The following is a 19,929-nucleotide window of genomic DNA, read 5'->3' on the forward strand; positions in this document are numbered from 1 at the left end:
TCATCTCTCCGCACGAACATAAAATACCCACAGAACAGATGTCAGACATAACTGACCACAAGAGATATGGGTATGAATCAGATTGCAAAGACAATTGCCATAGTGTCTTATGAGTCATTCATATTCTTGAATATAGTGTCTCCACTCTTCCATTTCTACCAGGTATCATTATATCTATATCAGGTGAAGCTGGACTTTACCTGGTCTTGCTGCAGTGAGGATCTCTCTGACTAGGTATCCTTTCCAACCTGCCTGCAACACTGTGGCGGCCTGGCATTTTCCTTGTCTGTGGCCTGCCTGCCCATTCCAGCGCTCAGGAGTGTCATCTTTAGACTATGTAAAAAAACACATGGGTACATAAAGTCAGGATGAGCCACGTGCTATAATAGGTCTAAACCCAAAGAGAGACTATGTTAGCCCCACATTCACCTGATCGTGCATTCCAAGGCTTTATCATTGCTGCCATGTGGCGATGGGTCTCCTGTCAGAGTCTGTACCGCAAACAGCTCCTCAGTGGTCAGTTTCCGCCCCAGAGCAGAGCAAAACATATGATACACAGCTTCATTGAACACCTGTATGGGACAAAAATAATAAGTATTTAAATTTATATATGAAAGCAGTATACAGTTAGTGCCAGGACAAATGGGCTCAATCCCCCCCTTACTAAGGGGGTCTTTGGAATGCAAAGTCAAGTCAAGCCAGCTTTTTCTATTTAAAATACAGTGCTATACAGTATAGATTGTTTCAAAGCAGCTTAACAGTACTAAACAGGAAAATAGCAGAATCAATGATGCAAACATCAGCAAATTCAGACAAATTCTGATGTAAAGCCTTGTCAATATTTAGTCTAATAGTGATAAAATAAATGTAGGTTGCATGGTTTTGACAAAACAAAAACAACTAAATAAAACCCCAAACAATCCTAAAATTTAATTTAAAATGATCACAAAACAAAAATTAAAAAGTTTAAAACGAATTCAACAACTAAAAATTAATTAAAGATTAAGAATGAAAAATGTAAAGAAACAATGAGTTTTTAATTAAACTAGAAATTCAAAAGATTAGCAATGGCATTTCAAGGCTGCTCGCTGGTACAGTGCTGTGAACATTGGTGATGAGTCATAAAGACCTCAATTTCAAATTCTGAAAGAGCACATATTTTATTAATTAAAATAATGAAGGTGTTTCTGTGGCTGTTAAAATTCAAAAGGAAATGCAAAATAGTTTGTTCAGATACAATGTTTTGGTTACACAGTGGTTTGTTAGACCAGAGGGTGCAAGAGTCCGTCCCCATTGCACTATGGGCCTGTGTATAACCTACCCTTTGTTGCTGTATGCCTACACCATGGGTCTTCTCAAGTTCTTTGGTGGTTGATGGTAGTTCCTCTGGATCTGAGAAGCAGCTGATCACTCGACCCAGGGATCTCATGATCATTACAGCCTGCTCACAGAACCTCAGACTCTCCTAGACAATTCAGAAGAGAAAGATGAAGCACAACTGAGATTTTTTTGACATCCGGTTGCTGCTATAAAGAACTGACACTAATGGATTATGGATTGAAATTGAGATGTATTAATCTGAATAAATAAGCTTTCCATTGATGTATAGTTTGTTAGGACAGGACAATATTTGGCTGAGATACAACTATTTGAAAATCTGGAATCTGAAAAAAAAAAAAAAAAAAATTGAGAAAATCACCTTTAAAGCTGTCCAAAATAAGATCTTAGTAATGCATATTACTAATAAAAATTAAGTTTTTATATATTTACAATAGGAAATTTACAAAATATCTTAATTGAACATGAGCTTTACTTTATATCCTAATGATTTTTTGCATAAAAGAAAAATCAATAATTTTGACCCATACAATGTATTTTCTACAAATATACCCGTGTGACCTATAACTGGTCCAAGGTCACAAATGTTTGTGTTAATGTGTGCATGCCTTGTCAAGGTGTGGCATAACAGTCTCCTCATCACCAAAAACAAAAGGAGACATGCTGAATAGATGTAGGTGGACAGCCAATGAAGCACTTGTGTGCACATGAAGAACATGACGCCTAGTGAGAAAAAAACAAAACACTGATGATTAGACATTTTATTGTGTTTTTTAATAGTCATTGGTTTGTAGTGTTACATTGTAAAAATGTATATAGTAAGTGGATCTAATTTTAATCAAATAAACTAACAGATCTATATGAACATATCTATTTTTATATAGTCATGCCTTCACACTTTACAACCAGGAGTAAATTCTTATGCTATTGAAATCATTTATAGCATCTAGTATGGTGATCATCGTATGACTAAGAGTAAAGCACATATGGCCCATTAGACTGAGCTAGCAAAGCAGCAAATACTCCCAATTCACCAATTAGAAGACTGATTGCAATGATCATGCACTGTTACTAGTGATGATAGTAGGGATTTCGTACATGTAGCATTTCGTACTGTACATATATTTGTAGTCAGCAAAATCTCCTTATGCTTATAGAAGCTATTATTACAATTTCGACTGAAGTTGCTCTTACGCCTTTTAAGCACCCTCATAAACCCCCACGGAACTCGACCAGCTCTGCAATGACATATTAGCTTTACATAATTTGTCTGCAAAAATCAGATTTCTCAACACCAAGGAGTATTAGGTAGAGACAGAGAGAGAGAGAACAAAGGAAAGAGAGAGCCTTTTGGTAACATTCTTTTTTTATCCTGAATGTATGATCCTCAAAAAACAATTCAGATGTGCCTACACTTGGCCCTCCCCTTCCCTCAGTATGACCTCTGAATGTAGGCTTCCAGCTTTTAGGCCACTATGCTGCTAGAAATAGCAGACTGGGTCATATCTCTCTCTCTTTCTGTATCTCAGCCCATCTTCTTATCTCCCGCTTCTGTTCTGGGCTCCTAAGAGAGAGCGCAATACATTACATGAACCTTGGTAGTGATGTTGAGAGCTTTTTCTTGGATTTGAACAACTGCAACCACACAACATAATATTGACTGACACACAAATCACATAAATGTTGGGACCACTTCTGAGAACACTTCCGTTTTTCAATTTCGTAATATAAATATATGAATGTATATTACGTGTATGTGTATATTGTCAGACACAGACGAGGACACAGAGGATTCAGTGCAATAGTGTTTAATGTGAATCAGAGGTTTCAGACACAGGTGAATCTTGACACGTAGACAACACAGTGGTAACACAACTTTCCTTTGGGGTGATGGTGATACAAATGGTGACTCAGACGAAGACGATGGGAACAGGTAGGCAGAGGAGGATGAAGAAGGTTCAACAGATCAGGTAGGTTCGACGAAGGGCGTTCAGGCAAGTTGGGAGATCGGTGCAAGACCAGACAATGGGTGATGGTGACGGAGGGCCTTATATGTGGCACTGGTGATGATGCACAGGTGTTCAGAATTCTGGTGATTGGGAACGAGTGGGGCGTGGCGTAAGTGTCCGATTCAGGGAGTGTAGATGGTGTGGCTGTGACAGTACCCCCTCCCCCACGGGCGGCTCCTGACGGCTGGGATCTGCAGCGACGGGGTCTACCACGGCCACGGGGAGCGGGGCGGTCTGGATGGTCTCGGTGAAAGTCGGTGAGAAGGCTGGGGTCCAGGCTGTCGTTACGATTAAACCCAGCAATGCTCCTCCGGGCCGTAGTTCTCCCAGTCTACAAGGTACTCAAGTTGAGGACCCCGTCGTCGAGAGTCGAGGATAGCTCTCACCCGGAGATGCTGTTGTCTTCTTCGATGGCGGGAGGAGGAGGTACGGTATCATCACCAGGCTCTGTGGATGGAGGAGACAAAGGTTCAGTGAATGGTTTGAGGAGTGAAACATGGAAATGAAGGTGAGATTCCGGTACTGTGCAGGCAGCTGGAGTCTATAGGTCACTTCGTTCAGTTGCCGTTCAATCTTGAATGGTCCGATGTATCGGGGACTCAGCTTACGGCAGGGCAGCCGGAGGTGGATGTCCCTCGTCGAGAGCCAGACCAGCTGTCCAGGTTGGTATTGCGGCGTAGGTCTTCGACGAGCGTCCGTTTGCTCCTTATGCCTCCGAACTGCCCGCTGGAGATGCACTTGAGCCGAGTCCCAGACCCTCTCGCTCTGTCGGAACCAGTGATCTACCGCTGGGAACCTCCGAGGGCTCACCCGACCATGGGAAGAGTGGAGGCTGGTATCCGAGGACACATTGGAAGGGGGTGAGCCCGGTGGTAGATTGCTGGAGGGAGTTCTGTGCATATTCTGCCCAGGGTAGGTACTGGCTCCAACAGTCCTGATTACGGTGGCAGTAGACCCTCAGGAACCTCCCAATCTCTTGTATCTTTCACTCAGTCTGGCCGTTGGTCTGTGGATGGTATCCTGAAGAGAGGCTGACGGATACTCCTAGGAGGCGGAAGAAAGCTGACCAGACCCTGGAGATGAATTGGGGACCCCTGTCGGAGATGATGTCCTCTGGAATGCCAAAGTGACGGAACACATTGTGGAATAGTGCCTCTGCCGCTTCAAACGCTGTGGGAAGTCCTTTGAGAGGTATGAGTTTGCATGATTTCGAAAAAACCTGTCGACTACTACCAGCACACAAGTATTGCCTTGAGAAAGTTGGAGGTCAGTCATGAAATCCACACCTATATGGGTCCATGGACGTTCTGGAATGGGCAGAGGCACCAGTTTACCTTCCGGAGTCTCCTAGGGGTGTTCGCTATGGCGCAGACTGAGCATCCTTTGAGGTAACGGGAGGTATCCTGACTCATCGAGGGCCACCAGTAACGTTGTTGCAGGAGCGAGAGGGTCCGCCTCCTGCCTGGATGTCCAGATCCCGGAGAGGTATGAGCTAAGTCCAGAAGGGTAATCCGATGTTGAGGAGGGACGAAGAGTTTCCCTTCTGGACCTCCCGGCGGAGCAGGGTGTTGAAGGTTTTCTTGTTCAATCAGACGATTAATATCCCATTGAATGGGACTTACAATCATGGCTGGAGGGAGGATTGGTTCGGGAGATTCTGGTTCTGGGTCTGCCTGATGAAGGCGGGAGAGGGCATCAGCTCTATTGTTCTGGGAGCCAGGGCGATACGTGACTTTAAAGTCGAATCTCGTGAAGAATAAGGCCCATCTAGCTTGGCGATGATTCAGTCTCTTAGCTTCACGGAGGTATTCCAGGTTCCGGTGGTCAGTGATTACCTTGAAAGGGACCTGGGCTCCCTCCAGCCAATGACGCCACTCTTCCAGAGCCAGCTTGATAGCCAGTAGTTCACGGTTACCAATGTCGTAATTCTGCTCCGCCGGGGATAGCTTCTTCGAGAAGAAGGCACATGGATGGAGTCGTGGAGGATCCCCCTGCCGCTGGGAGAGTACCGCTCCGACCCCGGTTGATGAGGCGTCCACTTCCACGATGAACTGTCTGTTGGGATCAGGATGAGCTAGGATCGGAGCGGTCTTGAAGGCTTGTTTTAGATGGTGAAAAGCTTCAGTGGCCATGGGGTTCCAGGACAGAGACTTGGGCCGGTTCCGGAGGAGTGAGGTTAGAGGTGAGCTGAGTAAACTGTAGTTCTTGATGAATCTCCTATAAAAGTTGGCAAAGCCCAGGAAGCGTTGGAGTTCTTTAATGGAACCAGGTTGGGGCCAGTGTGTGATGGCTTCCACCTTCCCCTGGTCCATCTTCACGCCACGTGGGTCGATGATGTATCCCAGGAACTGGACTGAGGGCGTGTGGAACTCACATTTTTCTAACTTGAGGTACAGATGGTGTTCCCGGAGTTTTCGGAGTACGAGTATGACGTGTTGGATGTGTTCTTCCTTGGATGTGGAGTAAATGAGGATATCATTGATGTAGACAATTACGAACTGGTTAAGGTATTCTCTGAAGACTTCGTTCATGTAGTTTTGAAAGACGGAAGGACTGTTGGATAACCCATACGGCATGACCCTGTATTCATAGTGCCCGGAAGGGAGTGATGAAAGCAGTCTTCCACTCGTCCCCCTTCCGGATGCGGATTAAGTTGTAGGCGCTCCTCAAGTCCAGTTTTGTGAAGATTTTTGCTCCGCGTAGTTGTCCTAATGCAGCTGGGACCAGGGGAAGAGGATAACTGAATTTGACGGTTTGAGAGTTGAGATGGCGATAATCTATACACGGCCTCAAGCCTCCGTCCTTCTTGGCCACGAAGAAAAAAGCTGGAAGCGGCAGGGGAAGTAGATGGTCGGATGAATCCTTGAGCGAGAGCTTCCTGTACCTACTCCTCCATGGCCTTCTGCTCCGGAATGGACAGAGGATAGACTCGTCCCTTGGGAAGGGTTGCTCCAGGCAGGAGGTCGATAGCGCAGTCCCATGGCCGATGAGGTGGAAGTTTCGTTGCCAACCGCTTGCTGAACACATCCTGGAACGCCCGATATTCTGGAGGGATGGTATGTTCCACCTTAGTTTCGGGGCTTTCCACTGATGTGGACTGGACCGGTAGGGATGACTTCTTGATGGAAGGAATGACCTTGGGAACTTTAACTGGTGGAGTGATGCAGGCAGAATGACAGGATTTTCCCCATTTCAGGATCTCACCTGTGGGCCAATGGATGTGTGGTTGATGTTGGTTAAGCCATGGGCGTCCCAGGATGATGTCTGCGGTGGATTCCTCCAGCACCATGAACGTGATGTCTTCCTCATGCAGGGAACCCACGCGGAGGATGACTGTGGGGGAGAAATAGCGGATACTGACCTCTGCCCAGCGGCTTCCTTGTATGGTTGTTATTATCATGCAGGGGAACCCACGCGGAGGATGACTGTGGGGGGAGAAATAGCGGACATGACCTCTGCCCAGCGGCTTTCCTTGTATGGTTGTTATTTTTAGTTTGACGGGGCTTCGATGACGCTGACACTTAGACGGTTTAATGTTTGCTGGTTGATGAAGTTCCCCCGCCCGAACCGGAGTCGATGAGGGCTTTTACTGAAATAGAAGAGTGGATATGTCTTAGAGTAACCCAGGTTTGAGTCAAATGAGCAGTTTGAGGTGGTATATGGATGGTACTCACCGCTGGGCGTGGAGGTCATACGGGACATGATGGTAATAGGTGTCCCTCTCCCCCACCAGTAGAGACACAGCCCGGTGTTAATCCTCCGCTGACGTTCTGATGTAGATAGGTGGTGTGAATCTACTTGCATGGGTTCAGGTGCTGGAGGAGCGACAGATGGTAGAGCGGGCGGAGGAAGTACAGCGGGAGTGAGTTGATGACATGCAGTGAGTCTCTGGGCGACTCTGATGGATTTCTGGATAAGACACTCAAGTCCCAGTGAATCTTCATATACAACAATCAAACTTTGTATCTTTTCACATAAACCGTGGCGATATGCGGTAATTAAGGCCGTTTCATTCCAACCGCTGATGTAAGCGAGGGTACGGAAGCGAACAGCATAATCACTCACGGACTCATTTCTCTGTTGGCGAATTGTAAACAGTTGATCATGGACAGATAATTCAGAAGCTTGCTGACCAAAGACAGATTTTAACTGGGAACAGAAATCAGTAACAGATCCAGTAGCAGATGAATTCGATTCCCAGAGAGATTGAGCCCATTGGAGAGCTTTACCTGTGAGCAGATTGATGATAAACGCAACTCGGCTGCGTTCGGTGGTGAATAAGTGAGCGTTGGACTCCAGGTAGAGTGAACACTGTAGCAGAAACCCGCTGCAATCCTCCGCCGCGCCGCTGTATGTCGCTGGTGTGGCCATAGGACTCGCAGGGGCAACTGAAGAAGTGACCGGAGTTGTAGCGGTGTTTGATGGCGATGAGCTGTTGACAGCAGGTGAGGGAAGTTGCATGAGTGAGGACCGTACAGCGTGAACCAGTTCAGTGAAGGGATCCGCGGTGTGGTCCTCGCCTGTATCTGAAGAGCTCTGCATGAGGTCTGGTCTTCTGTCAGACACAGACGAGGACACAGAGGATTCAGTGCAATAGTGTTTAATGTGAATCAGAGGTTTCAGACACAGGTGAATCTTGACACATAGACAACACAGTGGTAACACAACTTTCCTTTGGGGTGATGGTGATACAGATGGTGACTCAGACGAAGACGATGGGAACAGGTAGGCAGAGGAGGATGAAGAAGGTTCAACAGATCAGGTAGGTTCGACGAAGGCCGTTCAGGTAAGTTGGGAGATCGGTGCAAGACCAGACAATGGGTGATGGTGACGGAGGGCCTTATATGTGGCACTGGTGATGATGCACAGGTGTTCAGAATTCTGGTGATTGGGAACGAGTGGGCGTGCACCAATATATTATATTGCAAAACACATAAACAAAAAAAAACTGCAATATATGATGTACATTATGGTATATATACATACATATATAATACCATAATATACACCAATATATTATATTGCAAAATATATTAACATCAAATCACTGCATGATTTAAAAATGCTCCAAATAGCAAACTGAGCTCCAAATGATGCAAGAACATCTGACATAATATTTTATATGGACGGAAATGAGGCTCTATTTGCAATGGCGAAGGTCCTAGATCACTTCCAAAGCTGGAATGGAGTTTTTGTCTTCTAAAAGTGTTTTGGAAAATGTTTTGTCAGCTGAACAATTAGCATGTTGTTAAACAAGAGTACAATCTATTGAACACACTGTACTTCCAATCCTAACAGCCTTATTTTCATTGCTGTCAAAAAATAAATATGATGCTAACCTTACAAATGTCTATCATAAATTGACCTAAAATAGTGTAATAATTTATTTTTATTATTTTTAATTTAAATATTTTGTATATTTTTTATTCATTTTTAAAAATTTCACTTCTGTTTTAAATAAATGCTGTTACTTAAACTCCAAATCAATTATATTAGAATCATATAAGAAGTCATATTAGAATGATTTCTGAAGGATCATGTGACACAGAAATCTAGAGTAATGGCTGCGTAAAATTCGGCAGTTGAGGTGATATAGTTACCCTGGAGGAAGAGAAAGCAACACAGCTTTACTAGCAGTAGTTTGAATCTGCACCACAGGGAGTTCAGAGACTATGCTCTTCCACGAGAAAGGCTTGGCCGTTAGAGAACCAGGCCTGGCTGATGACTCCTTTTCTGTGCACAAAACAGACACACACTTTAGACAGGATCCATGTTCTTGTGAACAGACAAACTGAGTGTGTACAGTATGTCTGTCTGTCCTTACTGTCTTCCACACTCTCTCCCCAGTGCACCAAAGCTGAGAATCCAATGACAATTTCTGTGGGTAACAGGCTATCTACAAACAGGAAGTGAGTACATTTTCCATCTGCAGACTGAAAGAAGCAAGAACAATGGACAGAATGGAACAGAATCAGCACAGACTATTAATGTGTTTCGGTTTTGTATGCATTCTCAGGAGACAATAGAATACACACACACACACACACACACACACACACACACACACACACAATCAATTACATAAACTCACAGTAATTACCAAATATTAAATCAAACCACATGCTCTCAGTAGATAAGGTTTGATGATAAAAAAATAAATAAAAAAAAGTCCAGCTCACCAGCATTACAGCAAAATGGGGAGAGGAGAGCAAAAACAGCATAGTTATCAAAAACTTCTCATTTTGTTTGTGTATATGTGTGTGTACCTGTGTTTGAACAATTGCAGTTGAATCAGGTTGTCTAGCATGAGCGGACATGGAGTGGGTGGAGGCCACAGCGTTGGACAATGCAGCAGCAGACAGCCGAGAGGATATGGAGTTCTAACAGAGAATTGAGTCACTTTCATGTTTTTTCCTAACACAACACATCCCTCCCACCACAGATACCATAATTATACCAAGCACCATTACCAAATGCCACAACAACAGGTTTAGATGATTCTTATATTAGGTGTTTTTAATGATAATGCATTCTGAATGTCATATATATATATATATATATATATATATATATATATATATATATATATATATATATATATCTATATATATATATATATATATACAGTAAGCAAGGGTGTTACCACAGCTACGGACTCATGGGGAAAATTAAGAGTAATAGGAAAGCATTTGTTAAAATTAGATTTTTTTTTTTATTCATTAAGCAAACTATTTGTGTTTGGGGTTTTTTTCCAGCAAGGGCACATTAAATTGATCAAACGTGACAGTAAAGACACTTATAATGCCAAAAGATTTCCATTTCAAATAAATGTTGTTCTCTTGAAGTTTCTATTTGTTGGTGAATTCTGAAAAAATTGCATCACATATAGCCCTATTAAATAGCAAAATTTTTAACTGATGTTGATGTCCCTACTTTAATGATGTGATTATAATTAAATGTAACCCCAAATGTAAAAAGAAGAATATTTATTAGTTTCAGTATACACTAGTAAAAATATTAATATATTATATTTAATATTAAGTTTCAAAACCCTACCTTAAAGTGTGATGTCTTACACTGATGTGCATAAGTATCTGGCTTGTGAAAAACCAACAGTGTCCTGCAAAACACATGATTATTAGCATATTGTAGCCTGCAGCTTAATAGGAATTTAAGAGCATGAGGAGTTCATTTGACAAAAAGCAAAGGATTAGCATAATATAGCTTAGACTATTGCTGAAGATGATTGACCCTTACTGGAAGCATTTAGTGAAGTTGTGCAGGTCCACCCAGGTCTCCAGCAGCGGGGGTTTGTCTGATGCTAATGCATCCTGGGACAAAAGCAATGCACCGCTGGACTCTTTGGCTGTCTGCAGCCTCTCTTTGTCAGGCACTGAAGTTGACTTCACTTCTACCGTATCTTCGAGATTAAAAAAAAAAAAGTTATACAATAGTCAACAAGTAATTAATGTCTTACTGACAGTCTTACTTATTTAGCATTATACAGTTATCAATATAGGACCTAACAATGGGACTTAGATGCGCACTGTTGGGGAAACTACTGAAATTTAAAGTTGCAATGAAACAGAAATAGCAACAGATATTTTCTTCTGTATTATGATATGTCCAAGTCAAACCAATTATTGAAAAGAAAAAAGTAGGGCAGGGACTTGGTACTATACATTGTTGTTGATTGGATAGGGGCAGACTTACAAATTATACACAGAAGATTTGCCCACAATAAGACAAATAACATACATTTAGAAAATAGTGAATTGCGAAGTGTAAAAATTGTAAACCTCAAGCAAGCAACTACTTTGAGAATAAAAATTAAACATTCTAAACCAGCATAAAATATTTTTCTAGGATAGATTAGCTTTTCATGAAAATACCATTATTAACTCAGTGGTACCAATCAGTAAAGCTCATTTAGCCAATCAGGCACTGTACTGAGTTTATAAATGCTCTTTTATTGGTGTCACTCAATTCATTATGCCAATTTTGAGAAATACTGCTATACATTGCAGCTTGAAGTCATTACACTCAGCGTGCTGTGCTGACCAATTAGACCATGATAATATAGATGCTGTAGCAAAGCCATTCACTCTATTTACTTATCCACAGGTGTTACTAAGCAACACACTGGGCTCTCCGGGAAAGCACATAATTGGCCTGTCGTGATGAGGGGCAAGCGCATGAACATGATCACAGAGATAGAGATGATGCCATGCGTCTATGTGTGTGTGTTTGCATCTGTGTTTGTGCTGATGAAAAGAAGATGGATTGGATGGGGGAAGAGAGGGATAAACGAGAAAGTGCAATTGTGAAGGCAGCCAGCTATCATATCATTACAGCAGCTATTAGCCTCACTGCTCTGATGGCTAAACAATGACTTGAGGGAGATAAGTGAGGCGAATTATCGTCTGCCTTTACAAATTCATTCTTTTCACTTCACTTTCATTGTATTGCACATTGTTCCAGAAGCACTCAATTGAAAATGAGTAATGCTTTCCCAATCTTCCAACTGAAAATAGCTTGTAAATGATGGCATTGATTATTTGAATAAAAAAATATTTCGCTTGAGGTGTTTCCAGGTCAGCTTTCAACCCAAAAATTACTGCTAACTGCAATACATAACATATTACTGGCGCATATGAGCATTACACATATACGCTATGTGTTTGAGTGACAGGGCGGACTGAGCCGCGGCATTGCTTACGGAGACACGTCTCACCGTTGGCGATGCTGTTGTCCTTTTTCTTGTCCTCTGCTGTTACCTGGGGGAAAATAGAGGGATAAAAAGTGGACAGGGTGAGCTGTGAGAGATATGGCAGAGGAGGGCAGAGGAAAGCAGTGGAGACAGAGGACGTCCACATTCATCCAGTCAGCATGCGCTGAGCCCATTTGGCTTCCAGAAGCAGATGAGAAATCCTCTAATCTGACATCTGGACACCAACCAGAAAGGGTTTTCTCCTTCAATTAACTGCTCACAGGAGAGCGAGTGCCATAAACATTAAGGGCACTCAGATGGTGACAGGATTAGGGGACACGGGTTTGATTAGCATGTCAGTCTTTACTCGCTAATTGAGACACATTTTTGTAAAACTATTTGAATGTGCTCTTTTTTTTAACCCCAGTAATCCAGTGTGATACCATGGAAACAATCCAGCTGTAGGCCTTAGAAACTTCACCAATGTGCTTTTTTCCCATGATTGAACCCAACCTCATGTCATTTAGAAAGCCTTTTAAAGCTTGAGGAGTCGTCCAACTGTGCAATTTTAAAGGTGGAGGACAATTAGGGGCTCTATCTACGCCACATCTAAGACAAGACAGCGCCAGTGATTCAGAGATAGACTGTGACTCACCACGCATCTGAGGTGAGGAGAAGGGAAGAGTAGAATGGAGGAAAAGAATGGAGAGCAGAGGGGAGGGAGTAGGATAGGAAGAGAAGAGAAGAGAAGAGAAGAGAAGAGAAGAGAAGAGAAGAGAAGAGAAGAGAAAGAGAAGAAGAAAGAGCGACGAGAAGAAGAGGAAGAAGAGAAGAGGGAGAAGAGAAGAGAAGGAGGGAAGAGAAAGAAGGGAAGAGAAGAGAAGAGAAGAGAAGAGAAGAGAGAGAAGAGAAGAGAAGAGAAGAGAAGAGAAGAGAAGAGAAGAGAACCAGCAGTCCAGCAATTTAAATGTAATTTTTTAATATGGTAGTAAAACATCTCAGGATGCATTCCACACAATTACTGTGGTAAACTAGCTCCTGTTCATACCTAATTCAGCTTACAACATTATCAGAAACTCAATATAGGTTTAAAATATATCAGGTGGACCTCAACCAAAAAATAAAAAAACTATGACTTTTCTTTTCTCTGTGGAGCATAGAAGATATTCTGAGAGATGTCTCAGTGTTTGTGTCCATACAATGGTAGTCAGTGGGCTCCAATGTTTGGTTGCCTATGTTCTTCAAAATATCTTCTTTTGCGATCTCGCAATACTGACTTTTTTCTCGCAATTGCAAGTTTTAATTTTGCAATTATGACTTTTTATAAAGTCAGAATTGCATGATATAAAGTCACATTTACGTGACTTTTTTCTCAGAATTTCGAGTTCATATCCTCCAATTCTGACATTATAAAACAGAATTGTGAGTTTTAAAGTCAGAATTGTGACAAATGAACTTGCAGTTTGTTGTAAGAAAATAGCCAGTCTTTTTCCCCTCAAAATTGGACTTTCTAACTTGCAATTGCGAGTTTATATCACACAATTCTGACATTACAACTCGTAATTCTAACATATAACTCATAACTGCAAGTTTATATCACGCAATTCTGACAATATAACTCATAACTGCAAGTTTATATCACGCAATTATGAGAAAAAAAATCAGAATTGAGAAACATAAAAATGGCAGTTGTGAGAAAAAAAGTCAAAATTGTGAAATAAAAAGTCACAATTACTTTTTTGTTATTTTTAATTCTGTGGCAGAAATGGTCTTCCATAAGTTTAAGTAATTTAAGGACTTAGAACTTATTTAAGCAAGTTTCCAAGGAACATCTCTAATTTAATGTAGGTTTTTTACTTCTTTACTTCAATTAACAAATTTTAATATAAAAAAAGGAGAGGAAAAGAGAGGCCAGAGTATAAATAGTCAGTCAGATTTTGTGTTCTACAGAAGGTCAGAGCCACTGTAAATAATGTAAGTAAAAGACATTAATGATTTTATTTTTGGGTGAACTATTCCTGTAAGGGTACATCAATCCAGTTAGATCCCACAGGCACATACACACAGGTCCACTTATCTTACAAACTACATGGGAAGCTATCTGTCTCAGTCCGATCTAAGCTGAACCCCTTGTGAGACATCCACTCTGATGACTGACAGGCTAATTGTGCTGCTTTTTATATCATTCCGAGGACATGACCTGTCCCTTTTATGCAACGAGGCACGCGTGTTTTACCATTCTCTCTCTCTTATTCTCTATCTCTCTAATGCTGGATCTGCCAGAGGCACTCTCTTGATTAGGGAGACAGGCAGAATGACATTGGAGCTGGAAAGAGAGGGGCGTTAGACGATGTCATAGCCTGTCTCGGCCTCCTGGCCACCAGTCGCACTACAGCCAGAGAGCAGAACATTTCGATGCACACTGCTTGTACAGATGGCATAAACTGAAACACACTGCCACACAGCGCAAAACCCTGGAGTACAGTCACACCCTCGACTGCATCTGTTTAGAGAGAGCTGTCACCATTTATACAAACATAAAATACCGTTCGAAAGTTTGGGGTTGTAAGATTTGAAAGACATGCATACTTTCATTCAGAAAGAATGCATTAATTTGATCAAAAGTGAAAGATGTTTATAATGTTACAAAATTATTATTATTTTTTTTTTACAAAAGTTATTTTGAACTTTCTGTTCATCAAAATATCTTAAAATATTAAAAAAGCAGCTGAACTGTTTTCAACGTTGTTGCCAATAATGTTTTGTGTGGACAAAAATCAGCATATTAAAAGACTTTAAAGGGCATTGATTTTGAAGATTTTGAAAAACACTGAAGTCTCCAGCAATGGCCCCAGAAAATTCAGTTTTGCTACTACAGGAATCATTTATATTTTAAAATATATTACAATAGAAAACATTTCACAATATTACTGTCATTGTGTTTTTTAATAAAATTTTTTGTATTCTAATTAAATAAATACAGCCTTGATGAGCACAGGAGACGTTTTTTTTAAAAACAGTAAAAAAAAAAAAAAAAATCTTACTGACCCCAAACTTTTAAACGGTGGTGCTCCTATCACATAATAGCTTAAAACAAACATATCAATTTCTTTCAGCGATACCTGGGAGTTTTAGTGGTGTCCAATGCATTTAGGCTTTTTCTGGGTGATGTCATTCTTAGTGTGGTCATTTTCCACTATCATCCATTTCAGAGAAGGAGGTCAGATTAGAATTATATCCAAGCCTCTTTACACCACCCTGCTCCCTAAAACACACACATAAATTCTGTATTTAATTACAAGCATTACTATCTGTGTGTATCCTCGAAAAAACATAAAACAAAAGCACCACTTCCGGAGGTTAAGTACAAAATGTTTCATGCCCATGCTCTAAAGAGTTCAGACTACTTAAGTGAGATCTGAATACTGTCTTGTGTTCAAAGAGCAGTACAATGAGAGCTTCAATACAGTCTCTGTCCCTGTTTGACTCTCCCACACAACCAATTACTGCTTTTAGCACACACTGTGCTAATGTACTCACACGTGCAACTGAATACCTGGAAATGAAAATAAAGCTCATATTCGCAGTCTGCAGTTACAAACACACACACACACTAACACACACACATACACTACACACACAGCTTACATGTCATGTGCAGCCATAGCCATGAGTTTGTAGTGATGATAAAGGGCTGGATGGAAACTTCAATGAACTGCTCTGGCTTCTGAACTGGGGGTTCTGTAAGAGCAAAAAAACATAGTTTTGATCCCTCTAGAGCAATCATATATATATAATCATTTTTAACCATAAAATATTATCATATGAATATCATAATATATATAAAAAGTTAGTTTAATGCCTAAATTAAAACAAACACACTTAAAAACACATCTTACCCTTGGGTCCATCAGTAATGTTAGACTGTTTGCGGGGCTGATGAGTTTCCATTTTGAGGAAAAATGGGGGTGGTTTAGGAGGGGCCCACCAGGGGGCAGGTCTCGAGTGCAGGTGAGCAGCACAGGGTGACTCGAAGAGCTGAGAGAGCCCCATACTGTCTCAGACTCTCCGAGGACTCAGCCTGAGCTAGAACACGCCACCTATGCCCACGATAATAGATTATAGAAGAGAAAATTAACGCCTAGGACAGCCCAGCACTAATCCAAACAGAGACAAATATTGCTTGAGACTAAGACGAGGGAGGGAGAGTACGTTTGGGAGCAGGTTGGCAACATTAAGTTGCTTTAGGTAAATGCTCGGTGGAGATCATTCATATCAAACAAAACTGGGTGAGGATATCATTGTGAACTATTAAATCAAATGAGCACATCCCAATTTTTGTCCCCATTTTTATGTTATTCAATAATATAATATAATATAATAGAAATATAATATAATATAATATAATATAATATAATAATATAATATAATATAATATAATAGATATAATATATTATCGTTCAAAATGTTTGAGGCTCAGTAAGATTTGTTAGTTTTAGTTTTTTGGTTATTCTCCCCCAAATGCGCTTGGCATACTAGATATATTTTTTATCAAGAACAAAGTGAAAAACACAAAAAACTATAAAATATTATTACAATATAGAGAACTCCTTTCTAATATACTGGTTTTTTCTCAGGGTATTTTAAAGAGAAAAAAGCCGTTAAAAATAACAGCATTTATTTGAAAACAAATCTTTTCAAATATTAAAATGTCTGTTCTGTCACTTTTGATCAATTTAATTTGTATCCTGTTAAACAAGAAATATGGACTTCTTAAAAAGAAAAAATCACTTCAATTTGTAAATGGTAGTGTATATTTCTACGGATTGAAAAAACGTGCTTACCATCCTGGTAAGCAATGAGGTTCTTTTCTCATCAGATTGGCAAGGGTGATAACTGGCACACACTACCATTCTGAGGAATAGGACCAGTGGCTAAACTCAGAAAGAAGAAAGAAAGAGAGAGAAAGAAAGAGCATTTGTGAAAAACGACTAAAAGAAGTATACATGAAAGAAGTGTCATTTTCTACTTTATATGCATGAAAACTTGCAGGCCCTCAAAATCTAAGATGAACTTTTTTCCCATTGTTCAGGCTTCCGTCTCTTAATCCTGAAAGTCACACTTAAAGCACAATGCAATGAATGGATAGTGCAGTCTAATTTGGATAAGAGGAAGAGAGAATGAGTGACTAGATAGTTCATCAAGGCACATGATCTTCAACAGACAAAGGCACCTATACCCCCACATTAATGAACCAGCGGAGAAGAAGGCACTCGTAATCTGTCAAACAATATTTTCCCTAAATTCACATAGACACATAAACTTTCTAGTTGTAGAGGAAGGAACAGGAGGCACGACATATACAGTGTTTGAATCTTCATCTCCGCAAGGCATCTCTGATCTCTTATCAGGCCATCAGTGACCTCTGACTGTTACATGATCAAGCTCAAGGCCAAAAGGAAGAGAGGGAAAAAAAGCATAAGAAAGGGGCCAGGCTCAGCTGTGGGTTAAATATTATAATGTTTAATTGACCGCTTGCACTTCATGTTTAGAAAACACCAATATACTGCAAACCAGTTGAATACTATTAAGATACTATCAATAAAATAAAGTATAGGTGGTTACTGGGTTCCTTTTTATTTAGTATTGTAAGAACAAAGACAGTAACTTTAGCCTGCCTTGATTAATCCTATCCAACAATTAAAACCAAACACTAAAATGTTGACAATCTAAATAACAATAGTAAAACTAAGTGTTTTATATCAATTTTATATGTATAATTAATTTCTTAACTAATTTTAATTGCCAAAAATAATATTTTGCTTAATTTTAATTTGCTTTTCTTGATTTTCTCCTTAGTAACAGTATTATAAAGCAACCTTTGAAGCCCAAACTAGCTTATATATCCCACAGAGTGATAAATTAAGAATCTAAAATGCACTATTTATTCAAAAAAAAAAAAAAAAAAAAAACATAGTTTTAAAACTGTGTTTAGGCTTGTCCTAAATGTGATAAAAAGGTTTGAAAAAACTTATAAATAACATAGGATCTATAATATTGGCCACCTGAGGTTGACAATTAACATTTTCTAAAGGTTAAGCACCTCCTTTCACAGTTTGTTGAATAAAGAAATAAAAAGATTTTAAGAAGTGCAGGACCTTTTTGTGTCCTATTCATGGAAAGTGCCATAAATAGAAATGAACAGCGATCATGTGTGTGTGATGTTTCAATAAAGAGATACCGCTTTAGGCTCTGAAGATCTAGGCCACGCTGCCAAAGTGATATATTGTCAAAGCATTGTTATAATTTCCAACCCATTAAGTAGTATCATACACCCAGGAAGTGAGAGGAAGACAGAGGGGATGGATTCATTATATGGATATAAAGGACCACTATAGATAAGAGGACAGAGCAAATGAAAGAGAGATGGAATGTTTATAGAGGATAACAAGAGAGAGACAGAGCGATTTTCAGCAGCAAACACTGTGCATTATCCCAGTGTATAATCTGAACCACTCGCTTGCAGAAGCCAATTATCCAAAACATCTATCTGAACAGCAAAACCATAAGTCTCAATAGAATTCATCAAATCGTTAGTCTCCACAGACATGCGGTAAATCCATGTTTACATGGCATACCGACAATTACACCTCCTTATCACAACAGCACTGAGCTTTTTAAGCAGGTCGTATGTATAAAATTGATGCATATTGTGTATGTGTGAGTGCGTGTGTGTGCATGATCAATGCTTCTTTGCTCTCCTTGCATATTTCAGTCATAAACTGCACAGTGACAGAATATGACAGTGCTTGCCCGAGGCCATGCCAAATAATTCAATTAAATCATACTACCTGAGAGAAAAACACTGGCGCTCTGTTCACAGTCTGACACAAACACACACAGATTAACACTGCTGCACACTTCTTCGGAGGAAACACAAATATGGTTATGCACACACAAACACAGAAAGGGGGTTGTTTTATTTCTTCATGCTCATGATACACATCTTGCAGTGATGCTGTGGCAATGATTCCATAATACATGAACCTGCAGAAGAAGTGGATGCATGGAGATGGAAGGGGTGCTACCTGTGTAAGACTAGGAGTCAGAAAGGACAAGGATGACACGTGATGGTCATTTACCATTAATGCACTTGCTAAACAGATCACCATTGCTTTATGGGAAAGCTCAATGCCACGTTGGCTGCAAATTATTAATAGCCTTTTACAGAGAGCATTATAGAGTGGTTTCTGTATTGAGGATCAAAATATTCATACCTCAACTACATTTTTCAGAGTGGATAAATGTTTATAGCGAGTAGAGAGGGGAAAAGAACCATGTATGAAAATGTCTGTTTTCACACAAACAACACACAAAAAAAAAAAAAAAAAAAAAAAGAGATTTTCAAACTCACGTTATGAGCTAGGATAGCTGCTTTGGGCTGAATGGTCTTTCTGTCTGGTCGTCAAACTTTATTCTTCCTCATAGCAGACTCTGACAAGAAAAACATAACATTTCAGGCCAAACCATAAGGATCTTCTTAAAAGACCCACACTATAATGACAATTGCTGTTTTTTTGTACTACTATTATTAATTTACAACATTAATATGATGATCATTCCGTCCTTTTGTTTGGGCTGAATATGAATTTTCAAAAATTGAAATAAATTGAGAAATACTTAGAAATAATTTAAATAGAAATAATAGAAATAATTTGAGTGTTATGGGGGAAAAAAAATGACGTTTGGCAATATCTTTAGAATATTATTAGTATATTATACATTTCCATGGCTTTTTTCATGACACTCACTATAGCAATTTCCATTTCTTATGGTATACAGTGTAAGGGGTATACTACATTTCTTTCATAA

At 40.2% G+C, this 19,929-nt stretch overlaps 1 protein-coding gene across 1 annotated transcript; it reads right to left on the reverse strand.

Moving 5' to 3' along the window:
* Positions 1-230: 230 nt before the first annotated feature.
* Positions 231-15,215, reverse strand: LOC109081594 (androglobin-like). The gene is made up of 11 exons (XM_042746558.1): positions 15,180-15,215; positions 12,082-12,124; positions 10,605-10,767; positions 10,404-10,467; positions 9,614-9,727; positions 9,172-9,280; positions 8,948-9,080; positions 1,947-2,061; positions 1,322-1,465; positions 430-572; positions 231-333 (listed from the first exon to the last, which is right to left on the reverse strand). Exons 5-11 carry the CDS (start codon positions 9,662-9,664, stop codon positions 231-233), a joined length of 798 nt encoding a protein of 265 aa, XP_042602492.1. The 5' UTR covers positions 9,665-9,727; positions 10,404-10,467; positions 10,605-10,767; positions 12,082-12,124; positions 15,180-15,215.
* Positions 15,216-19,929: the final 4,714 nt, after the last annotated feature.

The sequence above is a fragment of the Cyprinus carpio genome, chromosome B20 (assembly GCF_018340385.1).
Source record: "Cyprinus carpio isolate SPL01 chromosome B20, ASM1834038v1, whole genome shotgun sequence".
In the NCBI taxonomy this organism is placed as follows: Eukaryota; Metazoa; Chordata; class Actinopteri; order Cypriniformes; family Cyprinidae; genus Cyprinus; species Cyprinus carpio.